The 24,302-nt window shown below is 46.6% G+C and overlaps 11 protein-coding genes across 11 annotated transcripts; 5 read left to right on the top strand and 6 right to left on the bottom strand.

Moving 5' to 3' along the window:
- Positions 1–506: 506 nt before the first annotated feature.
- Positions 507–2,031, top strand: N7495_004138 (acyl-CoA dehydrogenase family protein; the record flags this gene model as incomplete). The annotated part of the gene is made up of 4 exons (XM_057206789.1): positions 507–839; positions 917–1,167; positions 1,230–1,837; positions 1,898–2,031. 4 exons carry the CDS (start codon positions 507–509, stop codon positions 2,029–2,031), a joined length of 1,326 nt encoding a protein of 441 aa, XP_057064469.1.
- Positions 2,032–2,463: 432 nt separating this feature from the next.
- Positions 2,464–3,259, bottom strand: N7495_004137 (uncharacterized protein; the record flags this gene model as incomplete). Its single annotated transcript, XM_057206788.1, has 2 exons — positions 2,464–3,126; positions 3,221–3,259. The coding sequence occupies 2 exons, from the start codon at positions 3,257–3,259 to the stop codon at positions 2,464–2,466; spliced, it is 702 nt and encodes a 233-aa protein (XP_057064468.1).
- A 1,572-nt stretch (positions 3,260–4,831) lies between these two features.
- Positions 4,832–5,836, bottom strand: N7495_004136 (uncharacterized protein; the record flags this gene model as incomplete). The annotated part of the gene is made up of 1 exon (XM_057206787.1): positions 4,832–5,836. The coding sequence occupies one exon, from the start codon at positions 5,834–5,836 to the stop codon at positions 4,832–4,834; it is 1,005 nt and encodes a 334-aa protein (XP_057064467.1).
- A 915-nt stretch (positions 5,837–6,751) lies between these two features.
- On the top strand, positions 6,752–7,213 carry N7495_004135 (uncharacterized protein; the record flags this gene model as incomplete). Its single annotated transcript, XM_057206786.1, has 1 exon — positions 6,752–7,213. One exon carries the CDS (start codon positions 6,752–6,754, stop codon positions 7,211–7,213), a length of 462 nt encoding a protein of 153 aa, XP_057064466.1.
- A 1,445-nt stretch (positions 7,214–8,658) lies between these two features.
- Positions 8,659–9,048, bottom strand: N7495_004134 (uncharacterized protein; the record flags this gene model as incomplete). The annotated part of the gene is made up of 1 exon (XM_057206785.1): positions 8,659–9,048. The coding sequence occupies one exon, from the start codon at positions 9,046–9,048 to the stop codon at positions 8,659–8,661; it is 390 nt and encodes a 129-aa protein (XP_057064465.1).
- Positions 9,049–12,550: 3,502 nt separating this feature from the next.
- N7495_004133 (uncharacterized protein) lies at positions 12,551–12,889 on the top strand (the record flags this gene model as incomplete). The annotated part of the gene is made up of 1 exon (XM_057206784.1): positions 12,551–12,889. The coding sequence occupies one exon, from the start codon at positions 12,551–12,553 to the stop codon at positions 12,887–12,889; it is 339 nt and encodes a 112-aa protein (XP_057064464.1).
- Positions 12,890–14,449: 1,560 nt separating this feature from the next.
- Positions 14,450–15,467, bottom strand: pre9 (proteasome core particle subunit alpha 3; the record flags this gene model as incomplete). Its single annotated transcript, XM_057206783.1, has 4 exons — positions 14,450–14,589; positions 14,696–15,114; positions 15,195–15,379; positions 15,444–15,467. The coding sequence occupies 4 exons, from the start codon at positions 15,465–15,467 to the stop codon at positions 14,450–14,452; spliced, it is 768 nt and encodes a 255-aa protein (XP_057064463.1).
- A 275-nt stretch (positions 15,468–15,742) lies between these two features.
- Positions 15,743–17,594, top strand: N7495_004131 (uncharacterized protein; the record flags this gene model as incomplete). The annotated part of the gene is made up of 2 exons (XM_057206782.1): positions 15,743–15,809; positions 15,868–17,594. The coding sequence occupies 2 exons, from the start codon at positions 15,743–15,745 to the stop codon at positions 17,592–17,594; spliced, it is 1,794 nt and encodes a 597-aa protein (XP_057064462.1).
- Positions 17,595–18,439: 845 nt separating this feature from the next.
- On the bottom strand, positions 18,440–19,198 carry N7495_004130 (uncharacterized protein; the record flags this gene model as incomplete). The annotated part of the gene is made up of 1 exon (XM_057206781.1): positions 18,440–19,198. The coding sequence occupies one exon, from the start codon at positions 19,196–19,198 to the stop codon at positions 18,440–18,442; it is 759 nt and encodes a 252-aa protein (XP_057064461.1).
- Positions 19,199–20,044: 846 nt separating this feature from the next.
- On the top strand, positions 20,045–22,640 carry N7495_004129 (uncharacterized protein; the record flags this gene model as incomplete). Its single annotated transcript, XM_057206780.1, has 2 exons — positions 20,045–20,812; positions 20,865–22,640. 2 exons carry the CDS (start codon positions 20,045–20,047, stop codon positions 22,638–22,640), a joined length of 2,544 nt encoding a protein of 847 aa, XP_057064460.1.
- A 545-nt stretch (positions 22,641–23,185) lies between these two features.
- Positions 23,186–24,234, bottom strand: N7495_004128 (LUC7 domain-containing protein; the record flags this gene model as incomplete). Its single annotated transcript, XM_057206779.1, has 3 exons — positions 23,186–23,731; positions 23,780–24,102; positions 24,192–24,234. 3 exons carry the CDS (start codon positions 24,232–24,234, stop codon positions 23,186–23,188), a joined length of 912 nt encoding a protein of 303 aa, XP_057064459.1.
- Positions 24,235–24,302: the final 68 nt, after the last annotated feature.

Genomic DNA, 24,302 nt, shown 5'->3' with positions numbered 1-24,302 from the left:
GATGACAATAAATAGATCACCACAAAAAAGATGTTCAGAGGAAAGAGGAAAGTGACCAAAAATATTTTGTATAGAAAGATCCTTCCGTATTAGGTTAGCGTCTGTGCTAGCGTCAATCACGCAATCGAGGATTTCTAATTCTCAAGCCCAAGAGGCCGAGGGCGGGCAAAAACTATGATTTTGCCTCTTTGCCGGCAGTAAACGGGCGGTGTAAACCGAGACATATAAGGCAAATTCAGGCAGCGATGGGGAAATTTCCACGTGATCTGTTGCAAACCCTCGGATCATTAAATGCGGAGAAACTCTGGGAAGCTCGGTCAAACCTAAATGTATAAAAGCTCTCCATCTTCCAAGGGTTAGTATCCGTACCCCTCTATTTAATTAATCTTGGAAATAAACTCCCAAGCTTTGAGTCCTGAACTCGTAAAATATCTTCCGAGGTTACTTTACTGAATCATAATTCAACATATTGAAGACTATACCAGTTGCCAACTCCCTAGGTCGAAATGGCGGGAAACTCCGTCAACCCTATCCCTTTCTCTGAGCCACCGTATTTGCGTGGACTCCCTTCGCCGTATTATACTGCAGCCCATCGTCACTTCCAGCAAGCCTGCCGTAAATTCATCTGGGAGAATCTCACCCAATATGCAATGGAATGGGAAAAAGCAGGAGCTGTTCCAGACCGTGTTTTCAAAACCTTTTGCGAGCACAACATGTTACTGCCAAACATGCCAGCTCCACTACCAGTAGGTTGGCTAAAACGCCTCGCTATCAATGATATCCTGGGTGTGAAAGTAGAAGACTGGGATTATGTTTACACGGGAATTTACTGTGACGAGGTAAGCAGGGAATACAAGATCTATTTTTCCTAGGTACGGAGCAATGGGGCCGTGCTAATCGAAGGATTCCATGATAGTTGGCACGGTCAGGCCTAAGCGGCCCTGGATCTTCGCTGAATGCCGGCTTCTCCTTTGCAATTCCACCAATTCTCAAGTTTGGAGGTGATGAGCTGAAAGAGCGGTTTCTTCCCGATTTACTGACGGGAAAGAAACGTGCTTGTATTGCTATCACGGAGCCTGAGGCCGGCAGTGATGTTGCGAATATAACGACCAAAGCGGTCAAAAGTACAGATGGAACATATTATATCTTGAATGGGGCCAAGAAATGGTAATATGAGAATTGAAAATCACTGAAATGCACGTGGAAATAGGGAGCTGACCTTTGAACAGGATTACCAACGGCATCTGGTCAGAATATGCAACCATGGCTGTGCGGACGGGTGGACCAGGTCCCACTGGCCTCTCACTGCTGATAGTTCCCTTGAAGAACTACCCTGGTGTTTCTATGAGACAACTCAAGGTCGGCGGTCACGCCACTAGTGGTACTACATACATAGACCTTGAAGACGTCAAGGTTCCAGTGTCCAATTTGGTCGGCACAGAGGGCGATGGTATGCGCATGATTATGACTAACTTCAACCATGAGCGCCTCGTTATCTCTGTTGGAGTCACTCGCTCGGCCCGTGTAGCTTTATCCGCTGCATTTTCATATTGCCTCAAACGTGAGGCTTTTGGCAAGAAACTAATGGACCTCCCCGTGGTGCGTCACCGACTTGCAAAAGCTGGTGCTGAATTGGAGACCATGTGGGCCTGGATAGAACAGATTCTGTATCAACTGAATCATCTCAGTAAGGATGAAGGGGACCGTCAACTTGGCGGGCTGACAGCTTTGGCTAAAGCCAAGTCGGGCATAGTTCTCAATGAGTGCGCCCAATGTGCTGTTCTGTTATTTGGTGGCAATGGCTACACTCGATCAGGCCAGGGTGAACTAGTAGAAGGTTAGTACTCACACTTCATATTACCATTATATGTTTCTTGGTTAACAATGTTTTCTTTAGCTATTCTCCGTGATGTTCCTGGTGCTCGCATCCCCGGTGGCTCTGAAGATGTACTACTTGACTTGTCTGTGCGCCAACTGGTCAAAATCTACCAGGCACAGGAAAAGAAGCTCACCCAAAGCTCGAAGATCTAGTACCGAAGCACTCTGGACGAAAGTTATCTATGCTCTGGCATCCTGCAAGCAAGACTATTGTATTTAAATGATTGCCATCATCTGGGCAGTTAATGTTGAACTATAGTTTAAGTACGCCAGAAGTAGGGTGTACCTAAGTCACGTTGTAGAGACCACTGTTTACTGGACCGAGTGGCTCGAGGATCCATTTTTGTAATACCAAGATAGTGGCACCTGGGCGGTTGGATATCAGACTAAGACGACAGTTGGTTACGAAACTAGCAGCAAGTGGTGAGAAGCGAATGGTGCAAGCGGCGACTTCTTTGAATGATTATATGATTGAGGGAAATAAGTACAGAAGTAAACATGTTCCAAATATTAGCGGTGCAAAATTGGAGAAGGCCACATGCCCAGTTGGGCAGGTGCTATGGATCAAATCAATCTCAAAACTTATCAGATCTGCTTTGCCAGATCGGGGATAGATGAACCATCAATCACCCACACTTTTTCACTGCCAGTAGGAGCATCACCATTGAAAGCCTTCAAGCCGGCAGTGACTGCAGCTTGTCCAATAGCATCGGCATCCTGGGCCCAGCCATTCTTCAAGCTCGAATGAACTTTTCCAGCCAACCCAGCAATGAAACGGAAGCCAGCCTCGATCGGTCGGCTCTCATCGCGCGTACCAGCAATCAAGCCAGGGCGCAAGATAACAGTATGCTCGAAACCAAGCGCCTTAACTTCGTCCTCAATTTCACCTTTCATCCGTGAGTATGGAACATATGATTCCTTATTTGCCCCTGCTGCAGAAATCAAAACACAAACTTTGGTGCCGGCCTCGCGGGAAGCACGGGCAAGCTCAACATTCAGTCCATGGTCGATTTTATACTGATTCTCAAAGCCTCCAGCTGCAGCCTTGGTTGTACCAAATGAAGAAATGTAGATATCAGGAGTGGGCTGCAGAGCAGAAAGTTGACCAGCCCAGGTTGAGCTTTCGTCGGAGATAAAGGTGGTGAGTTTGGTTTGAGCTGCAGTGGCGGCTGGAGGGGTACGGCGGGATATTGTGTCAACATGTTTGACAGCTGTATTGGATAGGAGGCTGGTGAGGATTTGTGAGCCCTGCACGTATGTCAGTGTTAAGTAAAGATATATGGCTATTATTTATGGATTTGCTTGAGGATTTTGTCGAGGAAAGAGGAAAATTGATTCTTACCACCATGCCCGTAGATCCGATCAAGACTACATTTGCCATTGTTTAATTAAGTTGAAGGTGCTCGGAATCAAATTGGGTGGGAAGACACTGAGGGGTGTTTCTGAATATTCAATGTGCTATTTCGTCATAGGGCGCTAAGCCGAATATAGAATAGCGCTATTTATATCGTGAAGTATAGATAAGAAGTCTGATAAGTATAAAATGGAGATGAAAAGTCATTTGAAGTTGAACTAAAAATTAATGTTTCCAATATGGGAAACAGAAGGTCAATATTCTCCTGGTTCAGTCAACACTGGGTAGATAGATAGGCCATCATGTCTCCTCCGACCTTCCAAGGTTTCTTCTCTCTACACACTCCAACTGAGTGGGGCACCTGAGCAGAGCAAAGAGAATGATAGATCTCAATTTCTTGGCAACCTGGTCGCTTGCCTACCGTCATCCACTCATATCCCCAATCTGGTATGGAATCCTTCAGCATGGCATGCTCTGGCTCATGACTCCCAAGCCCAAGTCAGATATCAGATACTAGGGTATCTAACTTGATGTGGTTAACAACAGGGTCCCACTGAACCGTCACTTGGTTTTGAACCAGAATAATTCTTTCATTTTTTCAGTCGTCAGACCAATGTACAGTTGCCAGACCACGACACGGACTGGAATACGCTAGATGTGAAACAGCGACAGAAGATATTGATGCAAACTATATGCGTGGGGTGTGGTTTGAGATGGAGCCTCCGGCGAGCGGCGGTTATGTTCTTGGCCTTTTTTCTCTCAAGACATACTGTTGGTACCAGGGTGAGAATCCCAAATTCCGCAATATATGAATTACTTTCTGGGAGTAGCATGGGTTAGATTGAAGAAAATGCTTGATAGTAGATGTTATTCTGACCCACCGCGTTGAGTGATATTCCCTCCTTTCCCTGGATACCAGCCCAAGGCCACAACTTGATAATGTAAGGCCTGCATCCGCCGTGATGCTCCATGAAATCCTGCACATGGTGACCACGTGGGATGGGTACGGAGATGGCGCGGAAAACGGGTCAAATATGATTGTGAATTATCTTTTGATTATTTCCCCTGTTTTCTTACGTGTGGCCTAGAACAAAGGCTAATTCTCCATTCACGCAGATTAAATGCTTGACTATCTTATCATGGAAGTCAGTTACCGCCACGGATGGAACAGTTGTGATGAAATATTCTTATCAAAATACTGAAAATTATGTCTATTGTTTGCTTTAGCTTGGTGGTACTTTAACTCCAGAACGGATTGGAGCAACACGACACTGGCCACCTTTTATGCTGGATTCCTCCAACCTTGGGGCATTTACAGCTAGATATGGCCTCTTAAAGCAAGGTTCTGGTACATGTTTGGCTGAGAACTGAGGAGCTGGAGCCTCATTCACCTGTTAAACTGTTGGGAAGGTTTAATATGTGTCATTCTCGCTATGGTGCCAGAGGACCATCAATCACAAGTCATGATTATATTTCCAATTATCATGATAGAAAGACTAGCTATCCCTAATGCCCAATGCCTATTTAGGCTTTCAGATAGAAGAGCACCCTCATGATTTGAACCTGGCACAATGAAACGTTGGAAGATATGTAACTCCTCTATTTCTCACTTGGCAGACTAACCATGTTCAGTGAATCCTTCCAAAGTTGAGCGTCAGCTTCAGAATTGAAGGCATAACTGGCATACTTTCCCGGAGTTAAGGTATCACCGTCCTCAGCACGCTCAGCAATAGAGCAGTTGTCAAGGTATAAGCCGCCTTCTCCTTCCAATTCTCTAGAAACTGCAGCCCATAGTGTGGTCGATGCACCCTGTTCAATGCTCTTCTGGACCTTCAAAATAAATGGATTTGACAGCATCGCTTGAATCTCCTCTTCGGGCAAATAGTAACCGAGATTAGTCGCAATAATACCAGGATTCAGACTCAGCGCATGCAGGCCGCTTGATCCATAACGACGTTCGATCTCGTTGGCCATATGAATCCCAGCCACCTTTGACTGAGAGTAGGATCCCCAGGCAGTATAGTTGCCCTTCTGGAAGTGGTAGTTGTCCGGGGAGTTCAGTGGCTGAACACGATGTCCCGCACTAGACACAACGACAACTCGAGATTGGAACTTAGGAGAAGAACCAGCCAGCAGTGCGGGCTTGAGAAGGTTAAAGAAAAGGAAATGAGAAAGATGGTTTGTTGCAAATTGAACCTCATGACCGAGCTCCGTAAGCTGTAGGTCCTGGACGGCCATGATAGCGGCATTGTTAACGAGAAGAGTGATTTGATCAGTCTTGGACAGAATCGTTTTAGCAGCAGCTCGCACACTATCGAAAGAAAGCTGATCCATTTCGACCAGCTCCATCTGAGTCGGATCAAAGAATTCTTCTAGAGCTTTCTTTGCTTTGTCGAGGTTTCGTGCGGTGAGGAAAAGTCGTGCTCCCGTGGCAGCGATAGCCCGAGCTGTTTCGATGCCAATTCCAGAGGAGACGCCGGTGATGACGGCGACTTTGCCAGTCAATTTTCCGTCCATTTCCTCGTCTTTGACAATCTGGAGGGCCGTAGGCCGGGCGTCTCCAGCACCCTGCGCGTTGGCGTGAGCTTCGGCGTAACGGGACATTCCAAGGTTATATGTAGATGTGATTGGTATATGAAGTTTGAAACAAGATAGAATATTTTGTTTAGGAGTAACTGAACGAGTTTGTGAGGAAAATTGCTAGTTTTATATCTTTTTCTTCCAAAATTCCCACCTTGGACCCGAGTTTACTTACCTATTCTAAATAGGAAATTTATGTCAGTTTAGTACATAGCCCCACTGTGATCCACTCATGGCTGACATTTTCTGCCTATTTCGTCCTAGTGGATAACTCTCTGACTACTTCCTGATGAAATCTTTCAATCTTTTAATCAACGCAGTTTCTTTACCAAAGTATTACTTATACCCTTTGCTTCTCTTGGATAATAACGCTATGGAGTTTTCAAGTTCTGACTTGGAGCCTCAATCGGCCAGTCCTCTTTCCAAGGCCGACGAAAAGCGGCTGCGAAAGAGACTCCAAAACCGTTTGAATCAGAGAGCCCGTAGTGAGTCTTGACCGTCAGTTCACATCAGTAGATGTATTGGTGCAGCCTCCTTAGACCGGTCAGCTGACACGAACACATAGGAACCCGTCTACAGGCAGAAGCATTTAATTATAAGTCTGAGCAACAACCATATAAAGTGCATCGTTGGAGAGCTGGCTTCAATAACTATGAACTAAACAAAGATGAGCTTCGCCACAAAATCCCAAATCATGATGTGATCAACTTCAACTCAAATATTCTGTCGGCCTCCGTCACAAAATTTACCCCGACGGCTCCGGGACAACCTAGTGTACAAATATCCCCGTACACCGATCAATTGCTCCACCTTGTTCAATATAATGTCTTTCGGGCACTTATTACTAATAAATTCATTCTGGGGAGTAAGGCAATAACTATGGCACCGAACAATGTGTTTATGCCGCTTGAGACATCATGGCCCACGTTCTCAGTGATAATGCCTACGGCCTCAGGCCTCCCAGACAGTCTGATACCCACACAGTCCCAAATGAGTATCAATCACTCAGGATGGATCAATATGATTCCGTTCCCTCAGATGAGAGAAAACCTCATTCGCTGGGAGGGAAGTTTTATTCATTGGGACTTTGTGAGCGATATCATAGGCAGTATACTAGAAGCTAGTCTGTTCGCCCAATCGGGGAATTCCATCTCTGCCAGAGCAGATTCGGATGCAGAGGATATTAAATTCATATCTAAAGCGAATCAGGATGACGATGCCAGTGAAAGAAATGGTCTTGTCGTTTGGGGAGAGCCCTATATACCTGAGAACTGGGAGGTCACACCTGGATTTCTTACAAAGTGGGCGTGGACAATGCATGGATGCCATGAACTGATAGCCTCAACTAATCATTGGAGAATGATCAGAGGGGAAAAGAAGCTTCGCTTTCCTATCTTCTAACTACCTAGCTATGATGGCTGCACCCAGACTTCGGTAAAATCATCTCTCTATTTTGAAGAAGCCACATCCAGGGCCGACAAAGTGCCTAATTGTGCATGACCAAAAATAATTCATCCCAGATTTTTCTCCCTCTACAAATACTGCTGTCCTAAATATGTTAAATAATATTATCGAAATACGCGTCATTTGCCAACCCATCATATCTCAATAGCCATGGTTCTTGACACTATCTAAATTTACTATGCCTCTAATCAAACCAACCACCTCTATGAAGTAGAAGGAGCTCTCTTGTGATGAGCGTACCAAAATCCTTCTCCTTCGCATCTCCTATATCACGGAGAAGATTGGTTATACACGCAATCAAGTTCGCTATTTCTGTAAAAATTGCCGCCTTACACCTTAAAAACGGCGTTGTAGACGTATTACGAAGCTCTCTAATGAAGATATGAGTGAGGTTTCGAGTATACTAGATCAAGCCTCCATAATCGAACGAAAACTTATGATCTAATCTGCCATCAAATTTGTCTTAATATATGTGGCGAAACTCTCCGACTTAACTTGAAAAAACGCAGAATGATATCTCATCCAGCGGTTGAAAAGCCGCTACTTGATAGTCCTGGAAGTCGAGCTAAACGCCTTCAGTGGGCTCAAAATCATATAAATTAGACTGATGAGTGTTTTATCCAATCTGGCTGACATCGCCGACCTTGGATTCTTCTTTTTGATGATGAGATGTACTATGACACTGCTATTATATAGCAGTCTTCGTAACGAGAGGTTTCATATTATGGGTATCATTTGTGAGTAATATTAAAGAGTCATATGTATGGAAACAAAGATGGGGTTCTATGAACTCTCCTCGATTCTGCTCGATTCTGCCAATTTATCTTACCTTATGATATGTCGTTTTATCATTGTACTTTTTAAATACGACATTGATGTATTATTGATGCGTTTTTGATGCAGGATGGCGCCAGATGCCACTGATTTTGCTCTACTCTTCCTACGATTGGTCAATATACGACCCGTATACTGACCACCCTTCATACTCACCTCATCCAAATCCTATGGAGAATCTATGGTCGTATATAAAGGATTGAATGTCAGCAGAATTTGGTTCAGAAGATATTAATTATTCTGTACTACTACAGCAGATTAGAGAAACATGGGATACAGTGCCACCGTGGGTGCTGGAAAGGTATGTCGAATCTGTCTGATGCTTAAAGCTGTTAATAAAGCTGAGAACAGACTAGATGGGAACAAATATATTTTGAACAATTTATATTACGAAACGTGGTATTTCTGACTACAAAGTACGTAGGTGGGAGCTGGCAGAATTTGATTTTTTGTAAAGAGGGGATGAATTATTTCCTGTAAAATACGCCTAATCCGCGGAGCCTCATCGGTGTAGAACACTGGCACCATCTCCCTTGACATGAACTCTATCAATGCTCCTTTCCACTCTCTTTAGTTCCCTTCCAAGCATTTATATCTTTATTTGCAGGGCTCGACTTCAACGGATTGCCACTTTTCCCTTCCTGTTCACTTTCCCTCCCTGTCTGCTCGAGCTCGCTTTCCGGTTTGGTGGTTTTGGGATCAAATGCAGAGTGATGTTGGGTAACCTCGCTGTCCGTGCCAGACATTGTGCCCTCTGAGCGCTCGGGGTTTATGGAATTGCGATCTTGAATGTTGTTTTTGGTCCTTTCGGTTGCATCCTTGAAGATACTGGGGGTCGCACTGATAGGGCGAACTGAGGTCCTGGATAGAGGTGATGCCCATAGACCAGGAGCAGAAGGGAGGTGGCGAGCTGATTTTGAGGCAAGTTGTTTCCACATTATACGTTGCTGAAGACAAGATGTGATATGGAACCGTTGATCAGTTGGTTGATTTCAACTTGCGTATTATATCTTCCAAGATTGCAATTGGAGAGGAAGAAAATGAGGGATGAATAAATGGATTAAAAGAAAGCTGTTATTTCAAGGTTCGGATATTTCTGTGCAATGTGAGTACTATGAAACGTAATCATACAAGTTGAATTGCCCTGTTCTATGTTGGTTGAGCTATATCATGATGACGTCACGACTAACCTTGCCCTAACTACATCGACTAGGCAATTCTTGGTAAGTCGTCTTAGTATTGGTATTTTGTGATTGAAATTTTGGAATTTAGTTAATTGGGAAAAATACTGCCACGTCAATTATGCCTACAGGTGACATACCGGGATTTATTTCCAGTAACGTGATGCCTAAAAATAGTTGATTGCTCTCTCGTGTCAAAGCAATAGAGAGCGAGAATACCTTGAAATTAGCTTGGAGAAGGGAGAAAGGTACCTGCGTGAGTCAATGAGCAACACGCGGAATTCAGAAATTGTACACCAGAAATTATTTTTGGATGTGTTATGAAAGTGAATAAAGTAGAGTGGACATAATGATAGCAATACGGTTGTAAGATCTTGGACATACAAAATTTGGATCTCCGAAATAGCAGCCATGTAAATATTACATGTCGGACACATAAAGGCGATAGTAGCACCTGGCAACATACATATGTGAGGGTCCGTTTTGTGAGGGTCTGAATTGGTCCAATAATTGGAATTTAGCCAAGCTCAGCGGCGGCATTGACAAGATGTTCAAAATAGTCCTCGTACATGCCGGGTGGGGAATTCTTCTACTAGCTGCATATGACTGAAATCCCAGTCAGGGCTTATCATTGGACACTGGGCTTACCTGCAAGTGATGATTCCACCTTCACTCGGCCAATCTAGATGCAGCAAATCGGCCCAAAGGTGGTCGCTTTTGAACCACAAAGCTCACAGATTCGACCACTATTTGTCGCCTGAGAAAGGTTTGCGTGTAGTGGGTACGGGAGCCTCCGTTGACTTTAAGATCACGGGATCAGAAGAGCCCAGCAGAGTGGGAGCGTGCATGCGGGTCTAAAATCCAATTTCAACGTTGTGAGACGGAAGTCCAGAGGCCATGGCACATAAAATGGGCTAGAGATAGCATTACCACGATTTAGAATACGCTGTAGGTCCAATTCATAGCTTCTCTCCTCTGGCAGGGACCAGATTTATCATTTTTTGATAAATTTCAAGTCCTATCCCTGCTAAGCAAAGTTTGGGCGTCCAATCCCAAATTCAGAAAAGAAAAGTAAAGTAAAAAAGCCATGGTCTCAGCGGAAAGAGCGATTGCAGGTAAAATGGTAGGGGGGTCTGGGGCGGTGATTTGAGAGATTCTTCGGCTGATCCAACCATCTTTCGGTATGAAATAGATCAACCATTCGCGATTACGCTGTATGGGAATTTTGACCCGGATTCAGATATGGCTGGTTGCTAACTCAACAGTGTGTCATGGATGATCTCCTTGAACCCATCAATTGATTGGAGCAACATTCTCCGATGATCGTGCGATGTATTGATGAAAAGACTCTCCGGGTAGGTCGGGGATGAAAGCCGAAAACAGAGAAAAAAATGCAGCCACTTCCAGATTGAACCAAAAAGAAGCAATACTCCTACACCATCATCTCATGGCGAAATAGAAATTGAGCATTGTGTGGAGCCTTCACGACATCCCTGAGAAGCTGATCAAAAGCCCACGGTCTTCTAGCCAATTCTCACTCAAATAATCAGCGTAACGAGCCAGATGCAATGTGCCACGTCAGAGTTACCGAGCTTTGGTGCAGCTGCATGTGGTAATGTGTTTCTGCGGGTATGTAGGAGATGTTACGGTTCGTGTCTGCGACGGAGGCCGCACGGGATTGATGTCCTATCATTTTCGTCCAAACAGATGATATGGGTGATGACGGGCCACACACATGAGCTGAGGCAAATGCAGGATCCCCTCATCTGCAGGCTTGAATGATCAGCTGAATGAAAATGGAGCTGTAGTCGGCCAACCCCCGACTGGGTTAATGCGTTGAGTGTGGAAGAAAACCCAATTCTGCGGCCCGTGTCCGTAATTCGAGAAGATACCAATAACAGAGCCTCAGTGACGCGAATGTTGCCACTCGGCAAAGGGATTATTGGATGAGAGGCATTGAACGGAAGCATGCGGCAGGCGTGGAACGAGGACCAGGCTTCATTTCTGATACCCTTGAAGGCCTCGGCCCTACCTATGGATAAAAGGCAGCTAGATTGGGTCGCAACCACACCAAGTCCAGGACTATGCCCACGTTCTAAAATGCCCACCCATTGTAGGAGACATAATGACAAGGAATGGGTGAGATGGGGCCAATGGTGCGAATGCACATGCGCATGCAGTCACAGACAGCAGTACCAAAGCAATGGGTAAGTAGAGGGCTCTCGCTGAGAGAGACATAATAATTATACCATTGGACCAACCAAGGGACTGAATATGTTGCAAAGAAAGGGTGGGTCGGTAGAACATTCGATTGTGGTGGAGGCACAAGGAAGCTGCAGAGCCATATCACATTCGGAAAGGATATAAAAATTTCTTTTCGCTTGAGAAGCAGATAATCCCTGGAAGATGTCTGATAATTGCATGAAGGTGACAGCTGGCAGAAGCCAAGAGCAACTCAATCATGCAGGATCAGCCATGCGGAGCGCAACATTATCACAAGAGTCTGAGTCTATGCGAACGGTATGCACCTCGAGGCGGGGAAATCCAATTTGGCGACGACATAGTTGCAATAGTTGACAATAGGGAATGGAAGACTGCAGCCGTGCGTTGAGGGATTTTCCACCCATCTCCATCATGATACGGCAAAATTTGCCACGGGAAATGTGATGCATGCATCCTTGAAGCAACGGTTCATTCTTGATGTGGCTCCATCCAAGATACCTTAGCATCTTACAGTCTCCACTATCTGTAGAACCGCTGACAGCCAACCGGATCAAACTCGACCAGGTTGTAAGGTGATTTTGATGAATTGGAGACACGGACGATAAGCCGTCCCGCACCGGCCAGAGTAGATCAGCAAGTGGACAACATGGTCATCGAAAGCACACCGGTGACATGGAAATATCGACCAAAACATAAAAGGTCTTCTGGGTCCCCTTGATATGCTGTCGAGTTCCAAATCATCCCCCTGGGTTTCAAAGTCAAAGTTGCATATCAGAAAGTCAGGTCCATAGATATTCCTTCCAGAAATATACCTTCAAGCAATTGTGTCCACTTCATCGAACATTCATCAAAACTTTTGCTTAGGAAAGCCGAGTTGAGCCTATCAAATTTGTCAAGAGAGCTTCGAAAGTTGAGAAGCAAACCAATCGTGTCGCCCCCTTTGAACCTGAAACAAGACCCCTGGGCAAGAAGCAAGTAAGTTTGATATAACCTAGTTACCTTTTGGGATGGAGTGGCACTAACACAGCTGATAGTCATGTGCTTTTACAACCAAAAGCGGTTCACGTGTGGAGACTGGAGCTGGACCAGCTTTGCCCATCGATGCAATTACGAGTACCGCACCGGCGAAACATGCGGTATGAGACTCGTGAATATGACTGAGAACGACTGTAACAAGTGCCGCCTCTGTGAAAAAATCGAGACGAAACATCGGCGCCGAAGCGCCGAGGTGGATCGTCTCGAACGGTGGAAACGAGAGGGTGCCACGTTGGTGGCCTCAATGGACAGGTGCCAGAAGCTCATTCAAGACCTGGAAAAAGATATCGGCATGCTAAAACGAGAGCGTGAAGACCGTCGAAGAACCCTTCTCAGATAGAAATCGGCCGTAAATCGGCGAAATTGCTCGTTTTGACCTAACAAATCGCGACAATGTGTGTATTCAGTGGACTGTCCTTGTCATCTTTGGATGCCTTTTCTTCTTTTTCTTAGTGGTGAATTGTCTTTTGGAGCGTTTCATATATCGTGCACCACATAGGCGCGCAGCACATGATTTGTGACATCGAGTCCGAATCAAGTTTATGCAAAGCGATGGTCCTTATGGCCCCATCAGGCCTGAAGAATGTAATGAATTTTTCTTATTGGTTGTGTTGTAACATATCCCAATAATGCATAGGCTGTCTATAGCCAGTAGATATAGCAATGGGGTCTAGATACCAAGGAATCCAGGTCATAAGCGCCGTGTTTTTCAGGTGAGCGGTTCGCTGAGACGACAGGAGGCAGCAGAAAATGGGGTTTTTTTTTTCTTTTTCTTTTTTTTTCTGCAGATGCCCGAGTGAGATATGAAGTCCTAAAAAGGTGAGTCGACAGCCATTCAATTCAAGCATTGAAATTCATAAGCATGATCGATAGATTCGAGAAAAGAACTCCACATCAGACTTGTGGAGGGTGAAACAAAAGCCCCTCTTTCTTCAGATCACGTGGTGACACCTAACTATAAGATTAGTAACCTGTTTTGGGTACCCGATTTTTGTATTGAGAGATACAGCAATCCAATCATGATAGTTGTATGGATAGTAACCTAGTTAGACAATTCTATGTGTTCTGCCTCAGACATTGAATCAATAGGCAGATACCTACCTAGGTAGACCCCACAATGAAGGGTAGATCGGGACCATCTCAAGTGTAAACATCTAAACTGATAGATATCTGGAAATCTCTAAGTCAGCACTTGAGAACTTAGCAGTTTCAAGGTTGTGAAGTCCACGGGTGGATCGTAGGTTTGGATTCTTGAGGGCTGCTACTCTTCATGTTTGTAGGTAGCATATAACGTTGGAATCTTGATCGGATTAGCATCAACTGGGCAGTTGACGAGTTTCGGAAGTACCTAGGTAGGTCCTCATTTGGGGTCGCTTGAATAGAAAGGGCAGGGGGGCAAGGGGGCTCTTTTCTAATAGGGGTTGGAACCTGGATAGATTGTAAGAAAAGCCTGGCTAAAATTTGAGAAAGTGATAAAGAATTCAACGGGGTCAACGGGGTCAACGGGGTCAACGAGATATAAATTATCCGCACCACGCCTGACACACCTTCGCTGGCATGATCAGACCTCAGGAAAATTTACAATTCCAAGTGCCCAAGCATTGGCACCAGCGGCACAGGAACATCAGCTACACACAGTACCTGTGCCAGACTACATGTACGAGTCTATTTGAGCCAACAAACATCCATCGTCACATTAGACCACCAGATTGGGCTTGAAGAACCAGCCTTTGAATGTATGCCACGTCACGGGCGGGAATTGGGCAACCACTGCAGTAATAAGCATAAGACACTTGCTCGTACGAAAATTGAACATATTGAAGTGACGCAGAGATATGGGTAGGAGTGTAAGCTCTTGATTTTCAAGCGTCTGAAGGGCAGTCGGAAAAATATATTATCTCTATTTTATGTCACCGGCCTCGGGCTCATCGTCAACCTTGGCCAACCCTTGCTCATGGAGAAGTGCGTCGATCTCATCAGCGGTCCATAGGTGGTGGTAGATCTTGCCATCCTTGGTCTTGCCCACCGTTGCGAACTCGACTGGTAAAGAGAAACAGCGTGTCAGTACTAGGAAGAATTGAAGCATACAGAACTGTACAAGATGCAAGTCTCGTGCAGCTATTGAGGACCCAGGAAAAAAACTTACTTTTCTCGCTGCTAAGCTTTGACGAATCCATCGTCTTGCTCAGAACCTTGACAGCCATGGCACAGGCTTCCTGAAGAGTCGAATCTTCTTTGTAATCCTGCTTGAGCAGACTCTGTGCACTCGCGTTGTTCGCACCGACACTTGTAGCTTTCCAGCCGCCGTAATTTCCACTAGGGTTACTCTGGTACAGTTGGAACTGGCGGAGGTGATCCCATCCGGCGTAGATGAACGACACACCAAACGGACGGAGACCTCCGTGTTGGGTATAACCTTGCTTCAAGTCACACAGTCGGCGCACGAGTTGCTCGCAAGGGATGTCTTCGTTGTAAGTGAGGAGATAGCGTTGAGCGTTTTGACGGGCGTAGTTGATCAGGATGTTAGCATCGGCGTTCATACCAGCCACAGCGCAAATCATGTTACTGCCAATTATTAGCTCATGGTCATAGTTGAAGGCCAAAGATAGGCCCCATAGTTCTTGACCAGTGAGGTATGGACGTACTCGTTGATTGTGTAGAGCTTTTCAGCGGAAGTATCCTGTTCCAGCAGCTTGCTAGTAACCTTTCGCTCAGCCGCAAGGACAATTCCATCCTTGGCTAGGATACCTAGAGCTGTACCAGCGTGCGAGATAGCTTCGAGAGCATACTCGACCTGATACAGTCGACCTTCCGGAGAGAAGATGGTGGTCTGTCCAATAGCGTCATTGGTTAACGGGAGCTGCAACATAAAGGCTGGGGGGCTATCAACTCACCCGGGAATCATATCGCCGAGACATCTTGGATAGAAAGAGGAAATCAGATAAATATGGAGAGCTAGAGTAATTAGGGTAGATGAAGAAGAGCAGATGAAGGAGTGATGGGGTTGATGAGCTCCAGGAAGTTCCAGGCAACTCGCCCTGGCGCGTCCTCTCTGTCATCCGCCTAACGCTCGGACCACTTTCACCACACCAAAGCTTCATCTCATTTCATTTCATCTTCCTCTTTTCTCTTTCAGCACACAACTGCCAATTTTGAACTCAACGCTCTCCCCTCATATTTACCAATCACCAATATGGTTAATTCATCTGATGTTCCTCCACCTCTACCTCTAGACTGGACGGAACATACATCGCCAGCAGGTCTGTAGGTGCACCCTCGCTTTTCTTGGAATGAATTCTCTAAATTATAGCTCTCTAGGTGATAAATATTATTACAATTCGGTTACAAAGAATTCGACATACACAAGGCCTCGAATACAAGAAATTCATCCCATCCTACCTGTAAATGCCGCTGGTCCTGCCGATTATTATCAAGCAGGTTACTTTCCTGGCACACATCAGTATGACCAGTCTCAAGGACAATATTATCAGACACAGGGACCGCATCACCCATTTCAGTCACACCACCAGTCTCAAGGATATAACTCGCCTCAGGTAGCGCATAGCCAATTTCAACACAAACTTGGCGAGTCTCAGGGAGGCCCAGCATGGAAAATATTTCGAGGTGGACAAGGTGGACCAACTCACAGAAGGCCCAATATCCGCTACGATCGAAGACGGCGCCGTGGCCCAGACAGACCGGTTTCTGTCCGCAATATTGACTGTGAACCATGGATTCTCGTGAAAACTACACTTGGAAGACGGTTTGTTCACAACACCGAGACCAAGGAAAGTTATTGGAAGATTCCAGAAGAGATATTAGAAACCGTCATCAAGCATGACCGCTTGCGTCCTGGAGATCCCACACCAGGTTCGAAGGAATTGACCAAATCTCTCGAAGAACACGAAGGTGGGGAGGCCACCGAAGATAGCGACGAGTATGAAGAGGTCGAAGCCGACGACGATGAGGGCGAAGTTCAGCCGTCAAAGCGTGCACGGGCTGAGAGTGAGGCTCCTGAGTTCGAGTTCACAGAGGAAGATATGGCATGGCAACTTGCAGAGATGGAAGAAGAAGGCGGTCTAGATGAAGAGTATCAGACGATTGAAGATGAGACGTTGTCAATCTCCAAAGCCGAGAATGAAGAGGCTCAGCGGTTGGAGAATGAGAGGCTGGCTTCGATCAAAGCTGAGACTGACAAAGCGGCTGAAAACGACTTCCGTCACCTACTCGAAGAAGCCCAAATTGACCATTTTTCGCCGTGGCGCGAGGTCTCTTATGACAAAAAGCTCATTAACGATCCCAGATATGCCGCAGTGGAGCCGAAAACCCGCAAAGTTTTCTTCGAGCAGTGGCACAGAGATCGCATGACGCAAATCCGCAAGCTCAAAGAAGCTCAAATCCAGGCCCAAGAAAAGAAGGACCCCAAGTTGCAGTACTTAGAGTTTCTCCAGCAATATGCGACACCCAAGCTGTACTGGCCGGAGTTCAAACGCAAGTATCGAAGACAACCAGCAATGAAGGAGTACGAGTTCGACGACAAAAATCGCCAAAAGCTCTTTCACGAATATATCTCTCGATCCAAGCTTCCAGAAAGTACACGCAAGTCAGATCTTTCAGCCTTGTTGAAGTCCGCCCCGCTGCATGCTCTTAACCGTTCCTCCAATCTCGACAGCCTTCCAACAATGATCATCTCAGATATTCGGTACGTTGTGCTTCCTGAAAAAGTGCGAAACCCCTTGATCGAAACCTACATTTCAACACTTCGACCGCCTCCGGAACAGATGCAGACTGCCGAGTATTACGAAGAACAAGATCGGAACCGGATTCAGAGCGAGAAACGTGCAAAGGCTCTTGCAGAGCGAGAGAGAATTGTTTCAGAAGATAAACGCCGACACCAGGGAGATCTTTCCCGAAGCAAACAGCTTCTCAGAGAAAGTGAAGCTGTCGTTGCCGAGGCCATGATCGTCCGAAAGAATAGCTTATCGAGTTACATGGATGTCGACACAAAATCGACTGCAGCGGAAGAAAAGCGAGACACCGAATAAGCATAAATTGCAATTACATGCATGATTGAATGCTTGGTAGGGCTTACCTATACCAGTTCTTGGAGTTCCTATTATGAGTGCTCATTCCCTTGCTGCTTTTTCTCACTGAGTAAAGCTGAGCACACCTCTAAGTCTTACAGAAGCTCACTGAGCTGAGTAAACTTCCGTTCCTGCCCGAAGTAGCAGGAGCGACTTGATTCTCAAGTACCCTGATTAGTTGTCTTGATATTATATTGATTTGGTACAAGAATGAAGGACCATAAATGTAAACTAAACTTAGAGAAATAATAAGGAAATACAACAGGATAAAGGTCACAAGTAGTCTAGTAGTATATGGTGGAGCCGAATTCTCCTTTGGGTATGGACTGAGTGAACTTTAGCCAATCACGATGACTTATCCATCACCTGATGATAATCATAGTTAATGCGGCGGGCCCTGAAATAGGAAAAAACGGAATGTAAAGCTACCTGGGCTGTCTACATAAATTGAAAGCCGTAAATCTATCTACTGTAAGTGACAAGTCTGGAAATTGTCTACAGCTCCCGAGTAGAAGCGAGAGGAGCTTCAACTTCGACGCAGAATTCGACTAAACATTTGAAAGACAAGTGCCAGGCTTATGCTAAAGCCCAGGAATTGCTAGGTAAGTACATTCACGGCAAGAACTGGTAAGTGCCATTGGGAACATTAGATCAACTAAGATTCGCCAAAAATTCCAAGGTTTATGCGATTGCAGAATGTGCTCTTCATTTTTTTGGGGGGTATCACAGTAGATTAAAAGAACAATCTTCCTTACAAGACATTTGATGCTGACATCGCCATCCTCAGTTCGATCCTCAATTCGCGATCATTTGAATCGCCAATCATCCCAATCTTCCTCTTCATCATCTTCACTCTCGCTATCCACTGCTGCCTGTTGTTCTTCTGAAACCGTAGGGTTGTCTCGAGCTGCATCCATTGTATTCTGCCGTAGCTCATCCCGTCTATGTTTCAGCTTTCGTACCCGCTCTTCAAGTTGGTCCATCTCGTCAAGTTCGTCTTCCATAAGTCGTGCCGCATCTTCACGTTCGCCTTCCAACTCGGCTTCACGTGTTTGAGTTGTGGCTTTATCTCTTTCTTGCTGTGCAACAAGCTCAGCCGCAGTTATAGGTGCCGCGGATATTGTAGCATGGGCCGTAATAACGGATTGAGCGGGAGGTAATTTGGTTGGTTCAACTACCTCTCGTTCAAATGCGGCCCACTCGTCTTCATTGACCGCTTCTTGTAGTGGTACGGCAGGTACCGGAGACGGACTTAATTGTTTTGCAGACGCGTTGCTCATATCGTGTTCTTCCACTGGTAATTCTGGACCGACATCTTCATTCTCCTCCATGGGTTCAGAAGCCTCATTTTGCATGGTGTCCTCGGTCTGCGGAGATTGAGCAGCCTGCGCGTCTGATGCAACCTGGACAGCATCCCGCCCATTTGATCGGAGCTTTTTGCGCATGATACCATCGCCATTTTCCACCTTGCGCTTCTTACTGACGCGGTTTCCAGTAGTATTTGGCTGCGATGTAGCCTTGCGCGAAGCTAGTTCATTCCGGAGAAGCGAACGCACGTCCGTCATGATGTCAGATATGGAGGGAAGTTCGGCTGGGAATATTGAGATATCGATAGAGTGATGGTAGAGGGTGTATGAATAGAAATTAGGGTCTGGTTCAGGTACTGCGTACGGTCATTAGAAGTAGTAGTTTTTTTTTTTGCTCTCAACAAGTGGGGAGTTTGGAGAAGCTCCTTCCATTAGAGCATTCAAGGGCGCGTGGCTGGTGAAAGCACGTGACTGGATAACATAATCCATAAGCCACACAACTGCACCCGAGGTTCCTTCTTCCTGATCTTCTGATTCTCTCTTCCCTCCGTCATCACTCACCCATCTCTGAAATCATCGCGCTTGTATCTGTATGAGCAAGCAATTTAGTATTCATTTCAGCGATCCCCTTCAGCTTCTTAACCTCAAAAGGATTTCTCAATTCGAATATTTCCAACGACCCCGCTCCTAATCCAGGAGTCGCGACGCGCAGCAAGGGATCGCAAGATTCATCAAACACGACTTGGAACGATTGGAGTGTTTTTCTTATCCCCCACATCCGTGCAGAGAGACTTCACAGACAATTTTTTTTTCCTTGATAGAGGGCAAGCCTTGGGTCAAGCATTAGTGTGGGACCAGGCACAAGGGCTGTTGTGCAGCTTCTTCTCTTGTGTATACTTCATAGCCCCTTTGAGCACGTAGAGACTTTGGCAATTGTTTGGTTGCAAGCGCGCATCCACATTTCCTACACTTGAGCAAACGAAGACACTTTGTCTTTCATCACGTCTGTAATTCTCTTGTTCCCAAGCAAAGTTTTTTGACATGGCTGGTAAGCGATCGTACAACCCCAGAGCAGCGTCCTTACGACCAATGTCCCAAAAACCAATGCCTCTACGACCAAAGCATGGAAAAAAGGCATCGGCTCGGATCAGACGTGACCTACAGGACAACAAGCTGACTACGACACCAGAAGAACCCCGCCGCTCAGGCCGAGCTACCAAAGGTCAACACAAAAACCTCGAGCTACCAGATGCCCCCACTAAGAAAGGAAAGAGCAAAAGCCCGAAAGACAAATCCAGCAAAGCCTCCGCCGAACCCACCCCCGGACCCAGCGAAGGCGAAGGTGACGGCGATGAAGAGGAGATCATTCGATGCATCTGCGGTGAATATGAAGAAGAAGAGGATGTCGAGCGGGATATGATCTGCTGCGATATGTGCTCAGCATGGCAACATAATGATTGTATGGGGCTTGTGTTCGCCAAAGGCCATGAGCCGGATCACTATTACTGCGAACAATGTCGACCCGAGAACCATAGAGTCCTACTGGACAAGATCGCCAAAGGTGAGAAGCCCTGGGAAGAAGTCGCCGAGCGACGCCGTCGGGAGCTAGAGGAGAAAAAGAAGCGCAAAAAGGGCGGCAAGAAAGGCAGCAGCCGGAAGAACAGACCAAGTGAGAGTAAGATGGAGCCTAGTACCCCAGTTCCGACTGGCACATCTGCAACACCTGGCCCTACACCTGTTCCTGGCACTAGCCATTCCCCCGCTCCAGTCACACCTGCTCCCGCTGAGTTAGAGCAGAATGGCCATGGTACGGAGTCTAGACGCTCTAGCACGAATAAGCGCAAGTTGGAAGAGACTCCAGTGGCAGAGATGGTAAGCTTCATATCCACCACGGAAGTCATGATTCAGCTAACTGTTTTCACAGGAACCTAAGGTGAAGCACCAGCGAACCTCTTCACAGTCGACCGCAGTGAGAACCTCAACGGTTAAGACGGAGTCTCCTGTTGCAGTCGCTGTCCCTGTCGCTGTCCCTGTCGCTGTTAATGTCCCTGCCCCTGTCACTGTTGCCACGGGTGCTGTGGAAGACCTTGAGATCCCTGCTCGTAAGAGTGCAGCTTCAGCTCTAGTCAAACTATTCGTAGAACAGATCGCCGGGGCTCAAAATAAGAGTCCAGCTTCGACTCCTGCAGCACAATCAACGGAGGCTGTGGCAATCCAAGTTGGTCTATCCATTGAAGATGCCTTGTATCACACTTTCTGCGAACGGACAGGCGAACCTACTGAAGCATATAAGTTGCAATTGCGAACGATTCTTTTCAACGTAAAGAAGAATCCTTCTCTGCGGGATCGTTTATTAGTAGGTAGTCTCTCTCCGGACTCGCTGTCCAAAATGAAGTCGGAAGAGATGGCTAGCAAGGAGTTACAGCAGAAGGACGCCGAGATTAAACGTGAAGCAGAGCGGCAGCATATTATCATCGAAGAAGAGGGCCCCCGAATCCGACGAACGCACAAGGGGGATGAGCTCATTGAAGACCAAACTCACGCAGCAACTGAATCCGTCTTTTCCACTGTGCCTCGGCGAAACGCGGCCGATAGCCCTGGCCAAAGTCCAGTAACGCCGAAGCTGGTTCGGGAAACAGAAGGACAGAACCGGAGTCCCCCTCCTGAAGGTGAACATCATGACCATGTTTTCCCTGAATTTGCCAGCAACATTCGAGAGCCAGACATTAGCGGTGGCAAGACCCAGGCGGATGCAGAGATTGACAACCTGCTCCGTGATGATGAACCCGATTCCCCTCCTTATTCGCCCAAAGATTTCGACGAAGACGGCACTGTCTGGCGGGGCAAAGTCATCATGTTCCCTGTATCTGAGTTCATGTCCTCGGCTAAGCATGTTGCAGGCGCAGATTTGAGTGGACGGATTCCATGGAGCCAGCTTGTGCCAGAGACATTGCTTATTGATGGCCGCATTGACATTCAACTGGCCAGCAACTATCTTTGCGGATTGCGCTTTAGTTCATCGACTGACGTATCTGTGATTGCTATCAGCAGTCCCGAACACCCTAGCGAGCGTGAAGGTTTCAACAAACTCTTCAATTACTTCCAGGTTCGCAAGAGATATGGTGTGATTGGCAAACACCCGTTGGCAGCTGTGAAAGACACCTATATAGTTCCTATTGAGTCCGGCACTGTCAAACCAGAGTTCATCGAGCTCTTGGAAAACAATTCCCTCGATGGTCCTATCCACGAACGAATGTTGCTTGTAGTTTTCGTTATCAAGACCAGTGAATCCAACCCACCATCTGTCCAACCTTCTTCTCTTCGGACCAGCTTGGAGCCAGCAGTCTCCGCGAGTCCCTTCACAGCCCATGAAGCCACACCTCAACAACCCTCCTCAATTACAGCAAACCTTCCATCTTCCCTTGCACCTGCTCCTATGATTCCAGTCCCCTACGGCCAATACCAACCATTGCAGCCATTGAGTGGACTTCCTGCTGCCTTTCACGTACTAGGCGAACAAGTGAACGCACCGGCCATTCAACAACTTCTCAAGACAGCACCCGGAGTGGACATGGCGCAGTTGAAGGTCGTTCGTGACATCCTGATCCGACAGCCCGATGCTGCCACCAACTATCAGATGCTTATGGACGAATTGTTTGAGATCCAGGCGAATGGTCACGCTGCTCAGGCAGCTGTCTAGTCTTTTCCTACTGACAACCCTACACTCTATTTGGGCTGTTTGGTTTCTCTACTCATGCTTTTTTTTCGGTTACTAGGGATGAGGAACTGCATGGTAGTCTGGTGTTTAGGATGCTCAGGTTCCTCGGGGGGATTTATGGGATGTGGAATGGGATACCCACGGCCAATCGTTAACGGTCTGCAACTGCCCGTAAAATGCGATATCATTTGAAATGAATTCATGCTTTTAAGTCATCCAACATTCTCATTCGTTTATTTAGATACCCCAGTAGAAGAAATCACTTCTCTGAAGTATTTTCTTCCAAATAGTCATTTCCTAGAATTAAGCAATGATGATTGTAGTTGAGAATTCTTTAAGTTTCATGATATTTTGTTTTAGTACTTAGAAGACCAAAAGTAGAAGGGGAATATTGAAAATGACTAGGAAGCGCGTGGTGGGTTACTTGTACTTGGCATTGCAATCAAGTTCCACCCGCAACCAAAATAAAAAAACTCCTGTGCTATGCGAAAACCAAGAGATCGAAGTACTGGAGGCAGATGGGATGATCAATACCGGCTTCGTCCACCGCGACGGCCGCCTCGTCCACCTCGACCATACCCGCCTCCACCTCCACCATAGCCTCCTCCGCCGTAGCCTCCTCCTCCATAGCCTCCGTATCCTCCAGCTCGGTATTCATTAGCTTGGGGAGGTCGATTACGGTTTCCTGCAGCGTACGGATCATCATCCTCAAATTGACGAGAGGGTGGGCGGCGACCCTTCAGCTCGGAGCTAAGCTTCTTGAAAGTCTTGCGCATCTCCGAATAACCCATGTGCATCTTGCCGAAGAAGTGATCGGCCAGTCTACGGTCGTTATCGAGGCGGCTCAGATACGCACCGCAAACGTCGCAAACCTGCAGTTTCTGGTGGCCGGAAGGTCCTGATGTATCTTGCAAGTTCTTGAGATCGCGCTCGGAGGCTTCCTTTTGCAGCTTGAGAGTGCGAATTTTGTGCATCTCTGTAAGCGAGGTTGCGACTGAGCCGGTCTCGCCGAGGATGGACACTTCAAGGAGGAGTGTGTCAATAGTCTTGGACAGGTCCGAAATTTGTTTGTGCTATTTGGGGAGTCAGTGGGGTGTCAAATAGGAGGGATTTAGACCTACGAGGTCATTTGCTTGTTTGATCTCCTCTGGGGTTTTCTCCAGTCGGCGCTGCGCCGTTTCGATTCGGCGATCACAGTCGCCAATGTAGCCCTCCATATCGCGAGCGTAATCAAATTCAAACCCCCACTTTGCCTTCTGCGAGGGAGTTGAGCCCTCGTACTCAGACTTCAATCCATCGTTATGGACTTTGGCGCATGGGCCGAGATCTTGCTTTGTGTTTGTGAACAGGTCGTGGGGGCAGGTTCCCACCAGGAATGAACGGCAGACTTTAGGATCCGAGACTGAAAGTGTGGAATGACCCTTGGTGCTCATACCAGGAGCAGCTGGAAAGAAAGGTGGTTGTTAGCTCATATCGGCGGAATGGGTAGAGTAGCTTGAAGCTTTATTCGAGCATTTAAGCAATTGCACTTACTGCCCATGAGCTGCTGGAGCAGCTTTCTCTGTTCAGCGGCCATTTTGAGGTCCGATTCGTCAAAAGAGTAGAAACGGAAAAATGCGACAAGATGATGCGAGCGCTTGAATG

This window comes from Penicillium taxi, assembly GCF_028828555.1.
Source record: "Penicillium taxi strain IBT 34144 chromosome Unknown utg000003l_segment0_segment0, whole genome shotgun sequence".
Classification (NCBI taxonomy): domain Eukaryota; kingdom Fungi; phylum Ascomycota; class Eurotiomycetes; order Eurotiales; family Aspergillaceae; genus Penicillium; species Penicillium taxi.
This window is presented reverse-complemented; position numbering and strand designations above follow the sequence as displayed.